At 45.7% G+C, this 23918-nt stretch overlaps 1 protein-coding gene across 1 annotated transcript in view; it reads left to right on the top strand.

Moving 5' to 3' along the window:
• Positions 1-23918, top strand: part of ANTXR1 (ANTXR cell adhesion molecule 1) — a 34892-nt gene that overhangs the window by 6000 nt on the left and 4974 nt on the right. Inside the window, exons 2-15 of the mRNA XM_064731056.1 lie at positions 1135-1206; positions 1849-1920; positions 3180-3261; positions 3946-3979; positions 4548-4627; positions 5429-5497; positions 6053-6133; positions 8960-9020; positions 10196-10294; positions 13498-13567; positions 13899-13977; positions 14964-15059; positions 19542-19583; positions 23454-23549. Coding sequence (XP_064587126.1) covers positions 1135-1206; positions 1849-1920; positions 3180-3261; positions 3946-3979; positions 4548-4627; positions 5429-5497; positions 6053-6133; positions 8960-9020; positions 10196-10294; positions 13498-13567; positions 13899-13977; positions 14964-15059; positions 19542-19583; positions 23454-23549 — 1033 coding nt within the window. The remainder of the gene's footprint in view (positions 1-1134; positions 1207-1848; positions 1921-3179; positions 3262-3945; positions 3980-4547; positions 4628-5428; positions 5498-6052; positions 6134-8959; positions 9021-10195; positions 10295-13497; positions 13568-13898; positions 13978-14963; positions 15060-19541; positions 19584-23453; positions 23550-23918) is intronic.

The raw sequence follows: 23918 nt of genomic DNA, 5'->3' as shown, positions 1-23918 counted from the left end.
TCTCCTGAGGAGCAGAATGAGTTTGTTTTGTCTTTAGCTGAGGTGTGGAAGGATTAACCAGAGCAGCTGAGATGTGGACTGAGGTGTTTTACTCCTCATGGGCTCTGGCACAGTGGAAACTCTGGAGGAGTTCAACAATCTGTTCCTCCAAGTGCATGTAATTCTCAGAACACACTTGAGCTGCAAGCTCTGTGTAATGGTTTGGAGGTGAGTGGGTGGAATTAATCTGCAACATTGCGCAGAGGCAGCTCCTCTCTCTCACGGGGTTTATTTGTGTGGTTCAGGCTGTGTTAAAGCCCAGCCTAAGGGCCAAGGGCAGCCCCAAACCCTCGATGGAGTGTGCAGCCTTGATGTTTTCTGAAAAATCCTTTCCTTGGAGTTTTTCTCCTGAGAAGCTGAGAAGCCTCAGGAACAAAATGCAAACAATGGTTATCTGCTGCTGTGGAATGCAACAGGTGCATCTGTGATTGGCCCATTTTGGTTGTTTTTAATTAACGGCCAATCACAGCCCAGCTGGCTCAGGCTCTCTGTCCGAGCCACAAACCTTTGTTATCATTCTTTTTCTATTCTTTGCCTTCTGATGAAATCTTTTCTTCTATTCTTTTAGTATAGTTTTAATATATATTATATATTAATTAAATACTAAATAAATTATATAACATATATTTATAAACAATAATTATAATATGTATAATAATTATATATTAAAATAAATTACATATTATTATAAAATATTAACAATATTCTATAAAATTTTATTAATAGCATAATGCCATAATAGTATAAAATTCTTATACTTTATAATTGTTTGTAATATTTATAAAATATTATAAATATTATAATATTATAGAATTATAAAATTATAATAAATTATTAATAATAATTATAGGTTAAGATAATACATCAAGTCTTCTGAAACATTGAATCAACATTCTCATCTCTTCCCTCATCCTGGGACCCCTGTGAGCACCGCCACAGGAGTGGGAATTATTTTGCTTTTTAGTTGAGCAGGAAATGTCAGTCCCAGTTTGATGTCTCTGGATGAAGAGCAGCGAGTGCTGAGCAGAGGAGGGGCCTCCCTGAGCAGTGACCCTGACGTGTCTGTCTGTCTGTCTGTCACCCCTGTGTCCCCAGGTCAGGCAGTGTCCTGCACCACTGGAACGAGATCTATCACTTTGTGGAGCACCTGGCCAGGAAGTTCATCAGGTAAGGAAAGTTCTGCAGCCCCTAGGGAAATCTGGGGGTGCCAGCCCAGCCCCTCCTGTGCTGCTCCGTGGGGAAATGTGGTGCACAAAGGGCTCACCCTCCATTCACTGCTGCTCCCCACGCTCCTGTTCTGTGGGCCAGGAGGAGATAAAATAATTCCATTTATTCCTGCCTGCCTTCCCTGGCTCAGATCTGTGGGAGATAAAATAATTCCCTTTATCCCTGGATCAGATCCGTGGGGCAGGAATCCTCCTGTCCCTGAGGTGCACAAGTTTGGGGCTGCAGGGAGATAAAATTAATTCCAGGTATTCCTGCCTGCCTTCCCTGGATCAGATCTGTGGGAGATCAATAATTCCATGTATTCCTGCATGCCTTCCCGGGCTCCAAGCCTCCAGCCTGTGGCTCTCAGGCCCTGGGTGAGGAATCCAACGTGACCCACGTTGAGCCCTCCCTTGTCCCAGGGTGCATTTAAGCCTTTCTGGCTTTAGCAATCCCAGGTTTGTGACACAAATGTTCTCTACATCCTTCACAAGGATTCCCCGAGGTTTCCCTGGACTAGCAAAGCCCAGGGCTGAACACATTTCCATCCTGCAGGGCTGGGTGTGATTGAGTCACATTAATTCCCTTTTTTCTCTCCCCCAGCCCTCAGCTGAGGATGTCCTTCATTGTCTTTTCAACCAGAGGGACGATTCTGATGAGGTTAACAGAAGACAGGTAAGGAGAGGTTTAAAATCAACAGCAGCTTCTGTGTCCTTCTGTCAGAGGGGCAGAGGCTCAGTGCCCGTGGAACATCCTCAGGGATGAAAATGCCTTCCCACAAAAGCAGCTTGGAAGGCAGAGGTGCCACCCACACCCCTGGCTGGGGAAAAATGAGATTTCCTCAGGGCCTGAAGGTGTGGCACAGCCAAAGAGAGTTTGGGGTGGGTTTTGTGGCAATACCAGATTGCCTTGCTTGTGAAGAGTGTCCCTGCCACCCCCTTAGAGAGCTGCGTGTTAATCCCAGAAAAATCTATGGGATGGATTATTTTATTTTATTTTTTCATTTATTTTATTTTTAGTTATTTTTCTTTTTAAATATTTTGTTTTATTTTTTAAATGTTTTTTTAAATTATTCTGCGTTTTATTTTTATTTTATTTTAATTATTCCGCCTTGCAAGGAGAGCTGGACAAGGTCCCTAAATCTCTCTCGCTTCCTCTGTTCACTCCATTGCCACGTGGAGCAGGAATATATGTTCCACATGTGTGGGGTGTGTAAGCCAGCATGTGTTTTACATCTCGGATGGCTGGATCACATTGCAGAGGGGAGGGAGCTGGCTGCCTTCCTGCAGAGCCGTGCACCCTCACTGCAGCCTGGAAATGTCCCTGGACCGGGCTGGGCATCTCCTGCAGGACAGGGCTGGGAGGATGGACAGCCTGGGGAGGCACTGGGTGACTCTGGTTCCAAATCTCTGTGCCCTGCATGCCAGGACAGCCTGGGGGCATCACCCACCTGTGCTGGGCGCCAGGACACCCTGGTGGCTTTCTCCTGGCCCTAACAATGCCAGCCAGGACATGCTGGTGGCTTTTATCAGCCCAGGACACTTTGGTGGCTTTGTTCCTGGGTGTCACAGTGCCACCAGGACACCTGGTCCTTTGCTCCTGGGTGTCACAGTGCCAAGGACACCCTGGTGGCATTCTGCTGGGTGTCACAGTGCCACCAGGACACCCTGCTCCTTTGCTTCTGGGTGTCACACAATGCCAGCCAGGACACCCTGGGTCCATCACGCATCCCTGTTGGGTGCCAGGACACGCTGTTCCTTTTCTGCTGGGTGTCACAGTGCCAAGGACACCCTGGTCCTTTCCCCCTGAGTGTCACAGTGCCACCAGGACACCTTGGTGGCATTCTGCTGGGTGTCACAGTGCCACCAGGACACCTTGGTGGCATTCTTGGTGGCATTCTGCTGGGTGTCTCTCACACCCTGCCTTCCTCGCAGGGAGCAGATCCGGCAGGGCCTGGAGGAGCTGCAGAAGGTGCTGCCAGGAGGGGACACGTACATGCACGAAGGATTTGAGAGGGTAACGGGGCCAGGGGCTGTCTCTGCTCCCCAGGGGCTGCACAGCCCTTGGGAATTCCTGCTGGGGGAGAGGGACCCTGTCCCTCTGCAGGGCTGGGGCTGCAAACTCTGCTCATTCCTTTATTTCTGCCTGGGGAAGGCAGTGGCATTGAGTCTCTGTGCCCAGCAGGGTGGGAAGGGCTCAGTCCCACCTGGGCTGGGTGGGCTGCGGCCACAGCTCACACCTGGGGTGCCCAAAGAACTGCAGACCTTATTGCCTTCTCCTCCTGGGCATGGTTCTGACATATTTACATATTTTTACAGGCTCAGGAGTTTCTCTAAAGCTGAGCTCCTGCACTGCCTCCCACGTGGGGATTTGGGAAGGGTTTGAATTGTTCAAGTGCTGCCCCATCCCTGAAATGGGAGCGCACAGACTGAGCTGTTGGTTTATTCGCAGCTGGAATAGCTGATCTGGGGCTGCTGAGGAATATTTAGCATTGATGTTTAGGGATATTTATTTAGGGATATTTAGGAATATTTGTTTATGAATATTTAGGAATATTAGCCTGGGATGTTTCTCAGTGGTGAAAGGGGATGGGGTTTTCAGAGAGGAGAGCAGTGGGACACAGCTCTGGGGCTGCTTTGGCTGATGGATGAACAAACCAATTATTGATTTATTACTGACAATCTTCCGATCTGATTTCAGGCCAGTGAGCAGATTTACCATGAGAATGTTCACGGTGAGAGCCCCTTCTTGATCCATTGAATGGGTTTTTTTCTTTTTGATTGATAACTTTAACAGATCTAAAAAAAATAAAATGCAGCTTTGCTGTGGGAAGGGTGGGGGTGGCTCCTGTTCTTGCAGGGACTGGTGCAGACAACTGGGAAAATGTCCTTTCCTTCCCTGTAATGGATGTAAAAACTTTCTGGTTTGGAAGGGAAGGCTGCAAAGGTTTTATGATGTTCCTGAAATGTTGCTCAGGAATCTTGAAGATTTTAGGCCCTTTCCCCACCATATTTGTTTAAATCCCAATCGAGCTTTTTGTCACCAGCTGGAAAAGCCCCTCTGGGTTTCTGGAACTGAAAGCAGGAATAAATGAGGAGCAAATGGGGATTTTGGTGGCTGCAGCCTCATTCCCTGGCCTGGAATGCCATCAGGATGTTCTTGGGATGGTTTAGCAAACCAAAGAATATTTTCTGGGGTGGTTTAGCAAACCAAAAGGTGCTTTCTGAGATGGTTTAGCAAACCCAAGGATGCTTCCTGAGGTGGTTTAGTAAAGCCAGCACTAAGGAGGTTTGTGTGTTCAGGTTACAGGACTGCCAGTGTCATCATTGCACTGACAGATGGGGAGCTCCACGAGGATCTGTTTTTCTACTCTGAGAGGGAGGTAAGTGACTTTATTTCATGGCCAGGGAGGCAGGGGAGTGCCTGGGCTCGCTGCTGGGAATGCAGAGGATGAGGAAAAGCTTTTCCCCAGTGGGAAATCTCCACTTTGGAGCTCTGCAGACAGGAACCCAAAGGACAACCACTGACAGCAGCAGCCACCCCAGCTGAGACTGCTCAGGGGGAAGGAGAGGGGTTAAAACCTCCAGTTCAAAATAAACACAGGAGGAGCAATTGTTCACAGCTGAAAACTCTCAGTGTTTACTGGATTGCTCTGGGAAATGCTGAATATTCTCACTTTCACTTTGCTTTCCCCCCCTCACACAAAGTCAGGACTGCAGAGGGAGGGTGGTGGCTTCTGCCCCATCAGAAGCTACAGATCAGCCAGCCTGGCATTGCCACAAACATCCCTGGGGCTCAAGCACACATTCTCAGCATCCCCAATGTTCCTTTGGATATTCTCCCTGCAGAGATGAGCAATTGGCCTTTGCCGGTCAAACCAGGGTGATCTAAACTTGGCAGAGGGAATTTCTGCATGGCTTTGCTATGGACAGAGTTTTCCCTCTCAGTCTGCCCAAAGTGCAGCATTAAATCCAACAACAACGAGAAGAATTGGGTTTGTAGAGTAAAACCAACATTTGCCCTTACTTCCTACATCTCACAGAAGTTTTCTGCTGACCAATCTCACGGCTCCTGCTTAGCTCTAGCTGCAGTTCTGCTGTCTCTGAGGCCTGGCTTTGCAGCTTTTCTGTGATTTTAAGGGTTCCCCCCATGGGTGACCCTGCTGTGCCCCTGTCCCCTGCAGGCCAACCGCTCCAGGGACCTGGGGGCCACCGTGTACTGCGTGGGGGTGAAGGACTTCAACGAGACCCAGGTGAGAACCCAGCCTTGGAGCCCACAGGAGGCTCCTCCTCATCACCACAGAGGTTCCCAATGCTCCTCTGAGCCCCTCCAACCTCCCCAAAGCATCCCCTGGCGTCTGCCTGGCTCCTCTCTGAGCACAGGCCCAGCAGCAAATCCCTGTCCGGACAGGAGACCTGAATCAGGCCAATTTCAAAGAATTTTGGAAGAGTTAAGGTTGGAAAACGCCTCCATGATTATGGAGTCCAACCTGCTTTCGGTTTGCCCTAAAGATCATTAGCCCCTGGGTACCAGTGAAAACCACGTTCTGTCTCGTCTCCAAATCCTTTCTGATCCCTGATGTGAAAAATCCCTGATTTATAAACCAACCAGGCTAACAGGACAAACATTTTCCTGCCCAATAAACCACCTGTGGTTTATTCCCTGTGTTGCCTCACAGGGGCACCCCAGAGAGGGCAGCTGAGCATTGGAGGGTTTTGTTTTTAATCTGGGGAAGTGCTAATTACCTGCCTGCAGGCTAATTGATGTCCCCCTCTGCATTTCTGTTCCGTTTGTCCCCCTGTGGCAGCTGGCCCGGATTGCTGACAGCAGAGACCATGTGTTCCCTGTCAACGATGGCTTTGAGGCCCTGCAGGGCATCATCGACTCTGTGAGTATTGTCACCCCCTGGTTGCACTCCTGGGCTTGGGTTTGCCTGCTGGAAAATAATTCACTGGATCACTCAGGCCAAGGGCAGCAGCCTTGGTCTGCGCTCAAACGCTGATTTGGGGTGGAATTTGTCAATAGGGCCCAGTTTCCCCATTCCTGTGGTGCCCTGGGGAGGCTGGGCTTGAACAGAGTTACAGAATAAAGCAGGGATTGATTCAAAGATCTCCTCCATGGATCCACCTTGGGCAGCCCAAGATGGACCAAAATGGGCACAAAATGACCCCAAGATGAACCAAAATGGGCAACAGGTCACAAGGTCTGTCACTTTTACAAGTTCTGCTCTATTTACATATTGGAGTTAATTTCCTAATTACAGATTTAGGTTATGAAGTCTCATCCTGCTTGTTTTCTCTCTTCATTCCACATTGTTTGTGCTCTTGGGCCTGAGATTTGGGTGGTTGTCCTTGGTCCCCAGCTAGAGCAGGAATTGCTTTGTCTTCCTACCCTGTGAAGAGAGTTTCCCCCCCATATTTTCCCCCCCAATTTTTCCCTCAATTTCCCCCCCCAGTTTTCCCAGTGCTCTCACATGCACATGGACCCCAGCCCTGCTTTGTTGCTTTTCCTGGCACTGCCTGAGCTCTCTGGGACAATCAGGTGCTGCATTTCATTTATTTCATTTATTTCAGAGAGCAGCACAACAACACCACCACCAGAGCAATGCTTGGCTCCCCAGCCCTGCATTCCCTCCGCAGCTGTTTTTAATGAATCCCAGCTCTGCCTCCCCTTCCAGTTGTGATTTTTCAACCTCCAGGAGCTGCTCCAGCTGAGAGGGGAGGGAAAATTCCCATTTTGGGAAGGAGGGAAGGGCACAGGGATGGATCCCTGCAGCAGCCTGGGAGAAGGGAAGAGGGTTTGTGGGTGAAAGGAATGGCAAGGAGGGCACTGATCACCCAGAGAACAACAAACAATGTCTGCATTCCTGGAAAATCAGCTCCCTCTTCCCTTGCCAAAAGGAGCCCTGGGCTGCAATTGTAATTTTTGTCCTTTTGCACTAATTCTGCGCTTTGAGTCAGGGTGTGTGCTTGGAAACTTAATCTAAATCAAAATAAATATTGCAGTTGGCACCGTGGAAGCGTTCAGGGGCAGATTTTATGGTCATGTAAAGGGGTTAGACTGGACTGGGAGATCTGCATCATCCACCTGCAGTTTCCCCCTCTGAGCCAGCAGGAATGGTTGTAAATGGCTGGGCAGAGGTCGTTCGTCTCAGATTTAACCATGGGGGGCTTTACTTCATTTTGAAAAGTGCTGATTGTGTTTTACAGTCTCTGTGGTTTTCCTTATTCTATTTTAAATTCTCATATTTTAAAATTCTTCTATTTTAAATTCTTCTATTTTCAATTCTCATATTTTAAAATTCTTCTACTTTAAATTCTCCTGTTTTGGATCCTCCAGTTCTGTTCTCAGCTGCTGACTTTCTCTTTTTCCCCACTCGACAGTTCCTGTACAGCCTTGTTGCTGCCAATCTCCTCTCTCCTCGCCTGTCAGGCTGCACCAGCTCAGAGCATCCTCCAGCCCCTGGGTACTTTCAGCTCTGCTTTCTCAGTAAAACTTCTGTCTCAGTGTTTGAAACCTTCAAACTTCTGTCTGAATGTTTCTAGGAGCAGCTTTTGCAATTAGGTATAAACAAAACCCAAAAATTCTCTTTTCCTTGCAGGGTTTGTTGCATTGGTTGCTGTTCTTCCCTCGCAGATGTTTCAGTTTAAAGTTGGGAAAATAGTTTTCGTGCTGGGTTTGAGTCACCCAAGGATGCTTGGCTGGCGTTTGCTGGGCTCTGGGAGCTGAGCTTGGCTGAGCCCCCCAGCAATAATAATAATAATAATAATAATAATAATAATAATAATAATACATAATAATACATAATAATAATACATAATAATAATACATTATAATACGTTATAATACATTATAAATAAAACTCAATAAAAATAAACAATAAATAGTAAATATAAATAATAACATAGATAATAAATAATAATAATAGATAATAAAAATAAATAATAGAATAAATAAATAATAGAATAATAAAATAAATAACTAAAAACTAAATAATAAAAATAATAAATAATACAAATAATTAATAACATAGATAATAATAAATGAATAATAAATAAAAAGTAAATAATAACATGATAAAATAAAAATAACTAAAAGCTAAATAATAAAATAAATAATATAAATAAATAACATTGATGAGAAATAATAAATAAAACTTAAAAATGAATAATAAATGGTAAGTATAAATAATAACATAGAAAATAAATAATAGTTAATAATAATAGATCATAAAAATAAATAAATAATGAATAATAAATAAAAATGAATAAATAATGAATAATGCCTCTGCCCTGAGAGCCAAGCCTGAGCCAAGCGAATCACTGCAATAAAGTGCTTAAAGGCAGGGCCAGCCCTCCCAAGGACTCTCTGGCCGAACAGTTCAGCTTAAACTGGAGATGTTTGAGTCCAAACTCGAGTGATGCCCGCACAGCCCTGGGAGCTGCAGACAATCAGCAATAATTTCAGAGTTATTGCAGAAAATGGGGCACAAAGGGGCAGGGGAGAGCCTGGCACCCTCAGCCTGGCACCCTCAGCCTGGCACAGCCCAGGGGGCACTGGGGCCTGTTTGGGGGTTCAGGGTGGGGAGCCCAGGGCTGGGGTTGTGCCCCAGTGCAGATTGCTCTGCTGGGTTCAGGGGCTGTTTCCCCATCTCTGTCTCCATCTCTGTCTCCGTGGGAACCGGGCTGAGGAATTCACTTTTTGTCTCCCTCAGATTCTGAAGAAATCCTGCATAGAGATCCTGGCAGCAGAGCCCTCCAGCATCTGTGCAGGGGGTGAGTCTGAACCAGCCCACGTTCTCCTTGTTGCCCAAAATGCAATGTTCAGTCCATCTCTAACTGCTGGAGAGCGCCACATTCACCAATTACCAAATCTCACCTTTATTTGGGGTGGATTTCTCTTTCAGGGCAGTTTGCACTGCCCCACTTCTGCCAAGTGGTGTCAAATGGGATTTTCTTACAGAAAAGGCCTGAATTCCTGCCTGAGAGGAATGAGGGGTTTGTCTTTACAAACTGTGGTGGATAAAACCAGCATTGAGAAATGAAAGGAATAATGGGAAGGATTCCACTGATTGGTGAATGGAAAAGGATGTTTGCTTTTACAAATAAACTTTGGGTTTGCTGATAAATGAAATTGGACCTTAAAGATGGAAGGAGCAATGGGGAATAAAAACCCCTAAATTCTGTAAGAATTAAAAATTAAAAGGGAGGGTTGTACATTAGAGGGCAGTCTTTGGGATCAGGAAGTCTGAACCTCAAGTACCTCAGAAATGGGGAAAAACCCCTAAATTCTGTAAGAATTAAAAATTAAAAGGGAGGGTTATGCATTAGAGGGAAATCTTTGGGATCAGGAAGTCTGAACCTCTCAAGTACCCCAGAAATGGGGAAAAACCCCTAAATTCAGTAAGAATTAAAAATTAAAAGGGAGGGTTGTGCATTAGAGGGCAGTCTTTGGGATCAGGAAGTCTGAACCTCAAGTACCTCAGAAATGAGGAAAGAGAGAAGGGAAATGTGGCTGGAAATTGGGATAAAAAGAGCAGCTGCGTTCTCCAAAAATCGGAGATCCCAGGGCAATGCCCCATGGCCTCTCCCTTTATTGGAATAAATCAAAGAGCTCCTCTGTCTCCTTTTTGGACACAAACCCCTGGTGTTTGTGGGTTAATTTTCCTAACGAAAATTAAAAATTAAAAGAAGGGTTTCACAGTAGAGGGAAATCTTCAGTATCAGGCATATCAGAAGGTCTGAACCTCTCAAGTACATCAGAAATGGGGGAAGAGAGAAGGGAAGTTGGGATAAAAAGGGAGGCTGCATCCTCCAAAAATCGGAGACACCAGGGGATGCCCCATGGGCTCTCCCTTTATTGGAATAAATCAGAGGGCTCCTGTGTCTCCTTTTGGGACACAAACCCTGGTGTTTGTGGCTGGTTTTGCTGACGCTGGCTGTTTTGGCAGAGTCCTTCCAGGTGGTGGTCAGGGGGAACGGGTTCCGGCACGCCCGCAACGTGGACAGGGTGCTGTGCAGCTTCAGGATCAACGACACCCTCACCCTCAGTAAGGAGCTCTGAAATTCTCCTGATTGATTAAAAAAATATGGATATTGGCATGGATGTCTAGTGCTGATACCCAGCTGTGACGGGCAAGAACTCTCTGACAGCTTAAAGTTAGAAAGTGGATGTTTATTGTGGGCTAACTCCCAAATACACACCCAATTTACAGGTGATTACAGAGCCCTTTTATCTATACAAGTATTGAATACCCAAAATACAAATACATATTGATAACTTTGGTACATCCCATCCCCTGCTCCATATGGTAATTAGTTCAAAAGTCATTAAGCATGTGTGGTTTGTCCCTTGAAATGGGTCCCTTTCATGGGGAGGGGGTCCCAAAATGAGGAAGTAAATGAAGTCTTCCTCCTTCTGACCTTTCCACCTTTTCAATGCAAATATGACAAATGAACCCTTGGTAGAGCTCCCATTCCCCGTTTTCAGTTGGTTTCAGAACAGAGGAGGCCACAATTGTCTTATGTTCCTAAAAACAACTGTCTCACGTTCCTAAAAAACAATTGCCTTATGTTCCTAGAAGCCATTTATCAATTCCTATATTCTTCTATAAGAATATATTCTTATAATTCTGTATTATAAACCCAGCTAGCCAAACATTGTGTTGACAAGCAATCAATTATTAGTTAACTACTAACTCTTAACTTCATCAAGGCCTACCCATTTATTTTAATTAACTCCAATAAAGCTTATCTCTAGCTAAAACCTTAGCTCCTCTAAAATTCCTAAATTCCCTAAAGTTTATGTCTCACTTTGATAGAATTTTTAATAGGCTTATAATAATAATTTAATAGCTTTTTAAAATAGATGTATAATTTTTCCTTTCATTTAGCAGCTCCCTGGTGGGTGGGGCAGGGAATGAGGGAGGGGTTTTGGCTCATCTGAGGGGACACAACCCAAACCCTCTCCCTGAGAGAGCTGAACCAGGATTTTATGGAAACCTCCTGGAGGCTGGAAAGCTCAGCTGCCTTTGTTTGCCTCTGACTGCATCAGGGAGGGAGGTATTTATAAAGATAACACTAAGCCAACAGTTCCTGAAACCTTAAATTATCCCAGATGAGGCGCAGCGAGCAGGGCCGGGACGTGCGGAGGTTAAAGCATGAGCTAACGGGGTTTTATTGGGATTATTGGCAGGGAAAGGGGGCAGGTGAGGGAGCAGAGACTCAGAATGTGCAGGATAAAGTAAAAGGAACATCTGCAGAAAGCAAGAGGGGTATTTGGCTGAGCAGAGCAGTGATCAGAGCAATGTTCAGCAGCAGGGTGTCCCCTTTTTCCTTTTCCCCCCTTTTTCCTTTTCCCCCTTTTTCCTTTTCCCCCTTTTTCCCCTTTTTCCTTTTCCCCCTTTTTCCTTTTCCCCCTTTTTCTTTTCCCCTTCCCTTCCCTTCCCTTTCCTTTTCCCCCTTTCCTTTTCCCCCCTTTTTCCCCTTCCCTTTCCTTTCCTTTTCCCCCCTTTTTCCCCTTCCCTTCCCTTTCATTTTCCCCCTTTTTTACCCTTCCCTTTCCTTTCCCCCTTTCCCCCCCTTTTGCTTTGTTTTTGCTGTTGTTTTGGGGAGGTTTTTTTGAAGCTTGCTCTCTTATTTGAGGCTTGCTCCCAAAGCATCCTGCATACATCGAAGCTTTATTTTTTATGATGATGGTCAGGAAATATTGCAGGTCCTGCCTTGCCAGAAGGTCCCACCCCTGCTGACGGCACAAGGAATGATTTTCTCTTGCTGGGAGTGATGGGTTTTCCAGGCTGCCCTGAGCTGCTCAGGTGCAGGAGCACTGGGATAGGATTGCAGGGTCTGAGCAGGGCCAGGAGCCTGCTTGGAGGGGCACCCACAGAGCCCAGAATTGGCTTTTTTGGGGAGGTTTGACCCTCCTGCGCTCTGCTCAGAGCCAGTTTGGGTCGTTTTGGGGGGGTTTTACAGGCAGCCCCTCTCTGGGGTGCAGGAATCTGCCCTGCAGCCGAGCAGGGATGAGAGTCCTGCTTTGTTTGCTGTCCCTGGGTGAGCTTTCAGGCCGAGTTATGCAATCCAAATGGATGCTCCTTTGTTTGGAGCACAGCTCGTTTTTGCGGCCGAGCACAAAACAGCCTCCACACACACTGATCTGTGCCTGGAGCTCGATAAAGCTCCCAGAGGGGCTGATGGCAGCGGGCAGGGGCAGGAACAGAAACAGAAACCTGAGAGAGCCGAGTGCAAGGCCTGGCAGCACGGAGCAGCTTTTGCTGTGTGGGTGCTGGCACGGAGCAGGTTTGGCCTCGCCTCCTCAGCAAAGGGAAAACAAGACACTGATCTCCGTTTTCTTGGCTTGTGTGCCGAGACAACGTGATAAATTCATGATATGCTCATAAATCAGGGTGAGGAGAGCCCAGCTCGCCCAGAGGGCTGGGACAGGGGTGGGCAGCCCCAGTGTCCCCATTGTCCCCAGGGGCACAGAGCTCTGGCTCCAGGCTGCAGAGCAGGAGCATCACCCAGGGCTCCTCAGGCTCTGGGGACTTTCTCCCATCACTTTTACAGCAGTGAGATTCAGGCTGGAAGGTTTAGCTGAGGGTCAGAGGCTTCTGCCTTAAAATGCAGCATTTTCCATAATGTACAGATAGAGATGTACATACAGATAGAGATTTCCATAATTACAATATCCTAATACCCCTATATCCTAACTTCTGTAATGTACCTATATCCTAATATCCCTAATATCCTAATACCCCTATATCCTAACTTCTGTAATGTACAGATATCCTAATATATAGATATCCTAATGTACAGATATCCTAATTTCTGTAATGTACAGATATCCTAATGTACCTATATCCTAATGTATCTATATACTAATTTCTGTAATGTACAGATATCCTAATGTATCTATATCCTAATTTCTGTAATGTACAGATATCCTAATTTACCTATATGCTAATGTTCCTATATCCTAATTTCTGTAAGGTACAGATATTCTAATGTAGAGATATCCTAATTTGTGTAATGTACAGATATCCTAATGTACCTATATCTTGATTTCTGTAATGTACAGATATCCTGATTTACCTAATCCTGATTCACCTATTTCCTAATTTCTGTAATGTACAGACATCCCAATGTCCTCACCTCCCATCTCGTTTATGCACCAATGGCAAGGAAAGCCCTCATTTAATTTTCTCCTTGAGGCCTGTGTGGGTGATGTGGCACTAACCCCTGCTGTTCCCCTCTGCAGATGAGAAGCCTTTCGTGGTGGAGGACACCTACCTGCTGTGCCCAGCACCTGTGCTCAGGGAAGTTGGCATGTAGGTTTTGCTGCCCCAAAATTCACGTGGCCATGGGGAGATGGGGCTGGGTCTCATCCCTGAAATCTGTTTTTCTCTTATTTGACCCCAAGCTGCCATCCTGTGATGTTCTGTACCAGCTGAACACCCTGCCCATGGGAAGATGGGGCTGGGTCTCCTCTCTTAATTCTGTTTCTCTCTTATTTGACCCCAAGCTGCCATACCCTGGTGCTCAGTGCCAGCTGTGCCCTGCAGCAGTGGGAATTGCCTGTCCAAGAGGATTTCTGAGCACCCAGGGCACCAGACAGAGGGCTGGGCAGGAGCTGCCCTGACCTGTTTCTGCTTTTTCCAGGGAAGCAGCTCTGCAAGTGAGCATGAACGATGGGCTGAGCTTCATCTCCAGCTCCGTCATCATCTCCAGCACGCACTGTGTGAGTTGGGGTCCCTGAAATGCTCCTGGGGTTTAACTCAAAGGGGGCTTGGAACGTGTGGCATTGTGACATTTTGGGTGTCTTGTGTGCCACGAGGTGGCCAAGCCTTCAGGCTCCAGGTCTGGGCTGGGACAGGCTTGGGGAGGCTGGGCTAGAGCACAGTTTAGGAATAAAGCAGGAATTTATTAAAATTTATTATCTGTGGATCCACCTTGGGCAACACAACAGCCCAGCCAGGGCTGCACCCAAGATGACCCAAAATGGGCACAAAATGAACCCAAGATGAACCAAAATGGGCACAAAATGGACCCAAGATGGCACAAAATGGACCAAGACGGCACAAAATGGGCACAAAATGGACCCAAGATAGCACAAAATGAACCCAAGATAGCACAAAATGGACCCAAGATAGCACAAAATGGACCCAAGATGAACCAAAATGGGCACAAAATGGACCCAAGATGACCCAAAATGGTCCCACATTCCCAACAGGTCACATGGTCTGTCACTTTTATAATTCTGCTCCATTTACATCTTGGAGTTCATTGCCCAATTCCAGCTTTAGGTTATTATCAAGCCCCATCCTCGTTTTTCCCTCTTCATTCCACATTGTTTGTGCTCCTGGGCAAAGATGAGGTTGTCTTGGTCCAGGTTCTCCAGAAATTCCTTCTGCAGATGCCAGGCGTGTCACAGGTGTGTCAGGGGTGTCACAGGTGTCACAGGTATCAGGGTTTCACAGGTCACAGGTGTCTCAGGGGTGTCACAGGTGTGTCAGGGGTGTCTCAGGGGTGTCACAGGTGTGTCAGGGGTGTCGCAGATGTCACAGGTATCAGGGTTTCACAGGTCTCAGGTGTGTCAGGGGTGTCACAGGTGTGTCAGGGGTGTCGCAGATGTCACAGGTATCAGGGTTTCACAGGTCACAGGTGTCTCAGGTGTCTCAGGGGTGTCACAGGTGTCACACTCTGTGCTCTCTGTGCTCTCCCCAGTCTGATGGCACCATCCTGGCCATTGCCTTGCTGATCCTGTTCCTGCTGCTGGCCCTGGCTCTGCTCTGGTGGTTCTGGCCCCTCTGCTGCACCGTGGTAAGTGGCACCAATCACCAGCACCCCTTCAGCAAATGCAATCACGGGGAGGAGGCAGAGCTTTCTCTCCTTTCTTTCACCTCTCTGGTGGGGCATCCTGAGGATCAGCAGCCGGGGTGGCTCCCTGTGCTCTGCTGACCCCAAAATTCTGTAAAATCAGAGCTAAAGGGTGATGAGGATGGAACGGGGGGCAATCAGGGCTCTCAGGAGTGAGCTGAGGGCACGGGAGCTGCCTTGCACAACAGCCCAGAGCTGCAACCTCGAGTCACCAAACCACAGACATGGCCCTGGATCCCAGCCCGGGGACGGCTCCGGGATAATCGGGGATGTGTCAGGGGAAAAAAGGGAAAAAAACACACCAGCCTCTTCCTCGCCGAGGATAAATGTGTTTCTGAGCGACAAGCACATTTCTAAGGGCTGAAATTGCTCTTGGCACGCTCTGTGATTGGAGAGGAGTCATCGGTGTGCAGCAGTTCTCCAGGAAAGAGCCCGAGCCAGCTCCATCCCTGGAGTGGAGGGGCTGCATCAACAATATAATAAACCCTCACCCTGGGGTTTATCTGGAGCCCAGCATCCCCTGGCTCCTGGCCATGGAGGAATGCTCTTTCCAAATGCATCCAGCTTTATTGGCCTCACAGGGGCTCTGGGGTGAGGCTGGAATCCAGAACTGCAGTTTACAGTAGAGGCAATTGTTGCTTAGCAGGTCAGAACAACAACAGCTCTTGGCTGTGCCTGGTGCAGTGCACAGGCACAATTCCCCTGGATACCTGTGCAGGATGGTACAAAAATATGGGGAGGATTCCCCTGGATACCTGTGTAGGATGTTATAAAAATATGGGAGAATTCCCCTGAAACCTGTGCAGGATCTTACAGAAAATGGGAGAATTCCCCTGGATACCTGTGCAGGATGGTACAAAATACGGGAGAATTCCCCTGGATACCTGTGTAGGATCTTATAAAAATATGGGAGAATTCCCCTGAAACCTGTGCAGAATCTTACAGAAAATGGGAAAATTCCCCTGGATACCTGTGTAGGATGTTATAAAAATATGGGAGAATTCCCCTGAAACCTGTGCAGGATGTTATAAAAATATGGGAGAATTCCCCTGGATACCTGTGCAGGATGGTATAAAAATATGGGAGAATTCCCCTGAAACCTGTGCAGGATCTTACAGAAAATGGGAGAATTCCCCTGAAACCTGTGCAGGATGGTACAAAAATATGGGAGAATTCCCCTGAAACCTGTGCAGGGTGGTACAAAAATATGAGAGAATTCCCCTGAAACCTGTACAGAATCTTACAGAAAATGAGAAGATTCCCTGGATACCTGTGCAGGATGTTACAAAAATATGGGAGGATTCCCTGCATACCTGTGCAGGATATTGAAAAAGCATGGGAGGATTCCCCTGGGTACCTGTGCAGGATGTTACAAAAATATGGGAGGATTCCCCTGAAACCTGTGCAGGATGGTACAAAAATATGGGAGGATTCCCTGGATACCTGTGCAGGATGGTCTCTCCCTTTACTGGGATGGGAATTTCTCCAAAATTCCATTTCTCCAAATTTTCCTTCCTCTAAAATTTCATTTCTGTCTCTAAGGAGAAGATTGTGCTTTGTTGCAGCTGAAGAAATTGGGACAGGCTTGCTTTAGCTTTGAAGTGCGGAGCAGCAGATCTCCGAGGAGAAGGCACAGCAGATAGGACAGAAATAAAAAGGAAATGTTCCTTTCCCCAGCTCATACCTCAAATATGAAGCAGTCACAGGACTGAGAGGTCAAAACTATAAATATGCAAGGGGGAAAAAAATAAGGAAATTAGTCAGATGGATCATGGTTAATGCCATTAAAAATCCTTGTTTATTGAGACAGCAAGAATATATATTCGGTGTTTTCCAGAGGAGTGAAGGGAATTAAGGACAAAAATAATCTGCCCAGTTAACAGCACGCTTCCAAGCTCCAGTCCTAATTAGAGGCAAAGTCCTTTATTCCTTATTTTGTGCTGTTTGCTTGGATTTAAATGATGATCTGTCCCATCCTGGAGCCGACATCTCTGCTGACAAGAACCACATTGCCCCATTCATCATGTGAAACCCCAGGGACGCTCAGAGAGCACAGAAAACACCCCAGACACATTCCTGGGATCTGCAAATTCTGGGCTCAGCCTCTGCTTTCCTGAACGGCCGCAGAAATCCCAGGGCAGCAGGAAATTCATCATTCCCAGGGTTTGAAACCTGCCTGGAGCTGGGTGGTGGCATTGCTGTGCCCTGCCATGGGGTTATCCATCTCAGTGGGAGCCCAAAATGAGGGTCTCAATGTCCTAAAATTAGGGTCTGAATGCCCCAAAATGAGGGTCTTGGTATAGCTCCAAAATAAGGGTCTCAATGTCCTAAAATTGAGGGTTTCAGTGTCCCAAACTGAGGGTCTCAAGTTCCCCAAAATGAGGGGTTTCAATGTCCCAAAATTAGGATCTCAGTGCCCCAAAATGAGGGTCTCAATGTCCCAAAATGAGGGTTTCTGAGCCCCAAAACAAGGAGCTCAGTGCGAGCCCCGAAATGAGGGTGTCAGTGCCCCTAAATGAAGATTTCAGAGCCCCAAAATGAGGATCTTGGTACCCCAAAAATGAGAGTCTCAGTGCCCCAAAATGAAGATTTCAGTGCCCCAAAATGAAGATTTCAGAGCCCCAAAATGAAGATTTCAGTGCCCCAAAATGAAGATTTCATGCCCCTGGAGCTGGAGCTGTCAGAACCCAAGGGGGAGAAGGAAAAGCTTTGTGCTGTTTGAAGGCCTGGGCAGCGAGTCAGAAATGAGATTTTTCTTGGTAAGAGTTGAACTTCAGCGAGTCAGAAATGAGAATTTTTTTTTTGTAAAATTTGAACTTTGAAAGGTCACACAGCTCAAAGGCACAGAGACTGAACTCCCTTATCTCCAGCCTTGTCCAAATTCACCAACCCCTGCTGCCAACTCACTCTGAGAAGTGCAAAGCACCCAAAAATGGCAGGAATGTCCTTTTTTCCCCGCTTTTGGCCTGTGACAGAAAACACTTGATCTGTGTGCAGAAATCAGCCAGTTTGTGTGTACGTGTGTGCCCATGGGAGGAATGCAAATGTATGGAAATGAGCCACGGCCTCAATTCCAAGCGTGCAATCTGCACTGGTGCTGGCTCAGGAATTGTGCTTGGATGCTCTGCTGGACCAAAACTGGATGGGTTATTCTGATTTTTAACTCCGTATCATTCTGAGTAATTTTCAAAGTTTTGATTGGTTTGGGACATTTTCGTAGCTTTTGTCGTTTTTGGTCATTGTCATGGTCTTTGTCATTTTTGGTCATTGAGACGGTTTTGATCATTTTGGGTCATTTTCACAGGGTTTTTTGGTAGTTTCAATAGTTTTCATGATTGTCCCTGCCCTCCCCTTGGAAAGTCTCTGTTGCTCTTGGAGGCTCCATTGGCTGCAGCTGCTGCCAAGCCCTGCATGCGAAGTTTCTGCATGAAATAATGGGCTCACACCCTCAGCCCTGGGCTGGTTCCTATGGAGAAATCCTGGAGCCTCTCCCTGCTCCATTGGAAACCTCAGTCAGCCATAGATCCATGTCTGCATTTTTATTTTTATTTTTATTTTTATTTTTGTGTTTATTTTATTTTTATTTTTAATATTTATTCTTCTATTTATATATTTATACTATATTTATATTTTTATATTCATAAATATGTGAATATATGAATATATATTTATGAAAATAAAATATAAATATACATTTATACACATACATAAATATATATAAATATATAATATAACAATATTATATATTTATATATAATATAATGTAATAAAATACAATATAAATATAAATATTTATTCATCTGTTTATAAAAATATATCTTTATATATTTATATTCTATCTATCTGTTTTGGTTTATTTTATTTTATTATCCATATAAATATTTATATCTTTAATATTTTGTATTTCTATATTTATATTTATAGTTTTATGTTTTTTTAAATTTTATATTTATATAGATAAAGAAAGGATTTTTGTTTTAGAAAATATCATAGCTACAGGCTGTCACTGGGGATGTAAATAGATGTATATATGTAAATATATGTATAATGTATTAGGTAAATAGATATATATGTAAATTGATATATATGTAAATAGATATACATATATATATTTACATATATATAAAATATTTATATTTCTATTATATATTTATATATTTATATTATATCTCTATGGTTAGGTTTATTGTAATTTTTTATATTTATATAAATATATATTTAATATTTTGTATTTCTATATTTATAGTTTTAGGTTTATTTTAATTTTATATTTATATAACTAAAGAAAGGATTTTTCAGAAAAATGTCATAGCCACTGGGGATGTCCCCGTGGCTTTGGGACACCCCTGAGTGACAGAGGGCTGGAGCAGCGTTTGAGGGACAAAACTCCAATTTATGATTTTCTATTTCTCTTTAATTTTCCAGATCATCAAGGAGCCTCCCCCTCCTCCTGCAGAGGACAGCGAGGTGAGTGACCCTTAGGGGACCAGGTTTTGGTCAGTGTCCTCAGAAAAAAGTGATCAAATCACCCAGAAAAGTGACAAATAACCCTCAGAAAAGGTGAATAACATCAACCTCCAGAAAATGTGATTAAATCACCCCAGAAAAGGTGATTACATCACCCCAGAAAAGGTGATTACATCACCCCAGAAAAGGCGATTAAATCCAGGTAGCAAAGGAGAGCTCAGACCATCCTTCTCACCTGGCCGGAGCGCTCAGGTGTGATTCACACACGCAGCCCCTGAGCCTGTGTTTAACTCTGACTTTGCCAAAATCTTGGCTCAGGATTTTCTGTTTCGCTCCAAACAAATAGGAGATGGGGTTGATTTCCTACAATCCATTTTTCAGCTCGCAGACATCCCCCTTCCCCTGCAGCAGCAGGGTTACACTTGGATTACAGTTGGATTCTTTCCTTCTCACGAAATCCTTGGCCATAAAAGACGAAAAAAACCACACAAAAAAAGAAAATAAAACCAAAAAAGGAATTCTTGCATCAGCAGGTTTGGGAGCTGAAGGCCACAGGAGGAAGGAGAATGCATTGCACTCTGACAGGGAGGGGAGGCAGCTCTGCTCTCAGAGGTTTCACTGAACTCTGCTTCATGGCCAAATTTCAGTTTCACAGCCAAATTTCAGTTTCATAGCAAATTTCAGTTTCATGGCCAAATTTCAGTTTCACAGCAAATTTCAGTTTCACAGCCAAATGAATTTCAAATGAATTTCAGTGTCACGGCCAAATTTCAGTTTCACAGCCAAATTTCAGCTTCACAGCCAAATTTCAGTTTCATAACAAATTTTCAGTTTTATAACCAAATTTCAGCTTCATGGCCAAATTTCAGCTTCACAGCAAATTTCAGTTTCACAGCAAATTTCAGTTTCATGGCCAAATTTCAGTTTCACAGCCAATTTTCAGTGTCATGGCCAATTTTCTATTTCATAGCCAAATTTCAGCTTCAGAGCCAAATGAATTTGAAATGAATTTCAGTGTCTTGGCCAATTTTCAGTGTCCTGGCCAAATTTCAGCTTCACAGCCAAATTTCAGTTTCATAACCAAATTTCAGTTTCATGTTTGTGTCTCGAGGGTGAGCTCGGATGAAGCTGGAGGTGTCCAGGCCGCAGAGGAGAAGGTTCTGGGATCCTTCAAAGGCACCAAAGCCTTCCCCAGCTCCCTGGGCACGCCAGGGTGTCCCCAAAGTGTCCCCAAGGGGCGGCCATGGGGTTTGGGATGGCTCCAGGGGTGGCAGGAAGGAGTCCTGAACTAAAATCCCACACCGAAATTCAATGAGGAATCTCCCACACAGAGCGGCGATTGCCGTGCCGTGGCTCAGCCCTCGGTGCAAGCAGAGCTCTCCATAAATGCTGAATTCTGACAAAATTCAGGCGCTGCAGGGACAACTGGGAAAATAATTATAAGGGTGGGGAGAGGGGTAAGTTGTCCAATTTTTTTTTTTTTAATTTTTTTTTTAATATCTGGCCAAATTTGAGTTCTTACCCTGAGTGGTTCAGCTGTCCCTTTGGAGCCCGAATTATCCTCGTGTTACCCACAGACGAGGTTCCCTCAGGTCAGGGTCACAGCATCCAGAGCCTGGCCCCCGAGATAAACACACATCTTTGTTTTGTGCAACCCAGCGCTTCCCTGACTGTGCAACGCAGCTCTGAAAAGAAGCTCTGGCTCCATCTAAAGCAGATTGTGGCGCTGGGAGGGCGCCAGGCCCTGCTCAGCCCGTTCCCAGCATCCTCAAACGCCCCTGGGGCTGCTTGTGGGGCTGGGGCTCCTCAGGTGGAGCAGAGCGCGGCTGGGGCGGGCAGGGGGCGAGGGTCAGCCCAAATTGGGGGCTGGAGGTGAAATTGCGGTGTTTTCCTGCTCCTGCCTCTCGCAGCCGTTCCCCGCTCCCCCAGTGCGGTGGGCGCGGAGCCGGGGGGGGCCAGGCCGGGGCTCTGGGGGCGTTTTTGGGGCTGCAGACCCTGCCCTGCCCTGCCCTGGCAGAGATGCCAACGGCCCCGGCTGCACCAGCCCGGGCTCCTTTGTTTGTGGCTGCGCTCCGCGCCCCGGGCCCGCAGGGCCTGTGGGGAAAATCTCCTAAACCTTGGAATTTCCTGTTGTGAGCAGTCCAGACTGTGCTGGGCTGAAGGGAGAGAAAAGAGAATTGCTGAAGGAAAATATTTCCATGGCTTCGCTTCCACTTTTTCTCTCTCTTTTTTTTTTCTTTCTTTTTTTTTTTCCTTTTTTTCCTTTTTTCTTTTTTCCTTTTTCTTTTTTTTTTCCATTTTTTTTCTTTTCTCCTTTTTTCTTTTTTCTTTTTTCTTTTTTCTTTTTTCTTTTTTCTTTTTTCCTTTTTCCTTTTTCTTTTTCCTTTTTCTTTTTTCCTTTTTTCTTTTTTCCTTTTTTCTTTTTTTTTTTTTTCTTTTTTTCTTTTTTTCTTTTCTTCTTTTCTTTTTTCTTTTTTTTTCTTTTTTTCCTTTTTCTTTTTCCTTTTTTCTTTATTTTTTTCTTTATTTTCTTTTTCTTTCTTTTTTCCTTTTTTCTCTTTTTCTTTATTTTCTTCTTTTTCCTTTGTTTTTCCTTTGTTTTTCTTTTTTTCCTTTTTTTTTCTTTGTTTTTCTTTTTGTTTTCTTTTTTTCCTTTTTTTTCTTTTTTTTTTTTACTTTTTTCCTTTTCCCCCCCTTTTTTTCTTTTTTTTTCCTTTTCTTTTTCTTTTTTTTTTTCTTTAAACAAGAAAAATCCTCCTGGCAAGCTTCACGCAGCGATATCGAGTTTTTGGATTGCAGCAAAGAGCCTGAGCAGCCCTGAGGAGAAGAGCCTGGTGCTTGTGACCAGTTGTTCACCCTTGCCTTGGCTCAGGCCACGTTTTGCAGCCCGGTTTCTGTGTTTTGATAAACTGAAATGCTTTTGGTTGCCCTGAAAACCGGAGTTTTTCTTGGATTTTTTTTCTTCCCCCCCCCCTCCCACCACCACCCAGTTTTTCAGTTTTCCTGATGGGGAGTTTCAATTTCAAAGTATTTTTGGCTTTTCCAGTTTTGGAAAGCTCCTGAGTTTTGGAGTTTGGCCAAATCCCTGTGAAAAATTAAAGAAAGGAGAAGCAAAAAGAGAGAGGAACCATTTTTCTTTTCTCTCCACGTTTTTCACAGGAAATACTTCACGTTTTTGATGAACTCTGCTTTTCTGCTTTGCCAGTTCACAGCCTGAGCTGTAGGAATTAAAGGGAAAGGCACTGTAAGTGCACACTCTGACCTGGCAGGGAATTTAAAACACCTTGAATTTCACTGGGGCTTTGGCAGGCTCATTTCTAACAATTATAATAATCTATCATTAGGCAAGGACAAGGCAGCCTGGGACTGCTCATCCCTTCCATTCCTTCCCATCCCTGCTTGTTTCTTCCCATCCTTCCTCATCCATTCCCATCCCTGCTTGTTCCTCTCTATCCCTGTCCATTCCTTCCATTCCTGCTCATCCATTTCCATCCCTGTCCATTCCTTCCCATTCCTTTCTACCCCTGCTCATCCCATTCCCGTCCCTGCTCATTCCTTCCCATCCCAAAATCTCATTCCTTTCAAAGCCTGTTCATCCCTTCCCATCCCTTCCCATTCCTGTCCATCCCTTCCCATCCCTTTCTATCCCTTTCCACCCCTGCTCATCCATTCCCATCCCTGGTCATCCCTTTCCATCCCTGCTCATTCCTTCCCATCCCAAATCTCATTCCTTTCAAAGCCTGTTCATCCTTTCCCATCCTTTTCCATCCCTTCCCATCCCTGCTTGTTCCTTCCCATCCTTTTCCATCCCTCCCATCCCTCCCAGCCCTGCGCACTCCCCTGGCAGCTGCAGCCTGCTGTGTTTTGCAGGATGAGGATGATGATGGGCTGCCCAAGAAGAAGTGGCCGACAGTGGACGCCTCCTACTACGGAGGGCGAGGAGTGGGCGGCATCAAGCGGATGGAGGTGAGGAGACCCCAGGCAGGGCTCAGGGCCGGGCACAACCTTCCTGAGGTTTTCAGGAGTCCAGATCATTCTTGTGTGGGAATACTGGGGAGGAAAACACAGATTTATGGAGTTTAGTAACGTCCTGGTCCGTGCCTGGGACACTGCCACACAGATTACCAGGAGATGGTTTCAGTTCTCCTGAAAAGCTCCCCCGCTGCCACATTTCTCATAAACCACCACGAAGGACGGGCTGAAAGTTTGGGCTGCAGTCTGGAGCCAAACCTGCCGGGCTGTGCATTGCTGTTCATTCAGCTGGGGACACCCAGGGGCAGGGCTGTTCATGGAGCAGGGGTGGTACAGCCTGACCCTGAACCTGATCCTGGTTCC

The sequence above is a fragment of the Zonotrichia leucophrys genome, chromosome 22 (assembly GCF_028769735.1).
Source record: "Zonotrichia leucophrys gambelii isolate GWCS_2022_RI chromosome 22, RI_Zleu_2.0, whole genome shotgun sequence".
Classification (NCBI taxonomy): domain Eukaryota; kingdom Metazoa; phylum Chordata; class Aves; order Passeriformes; family Passerellidae; genus Zonotrichia; species Zonotrichia leucophrys.
This window is presented reverse-complemented; position numbering and strand designations above follow the sequence as displayed.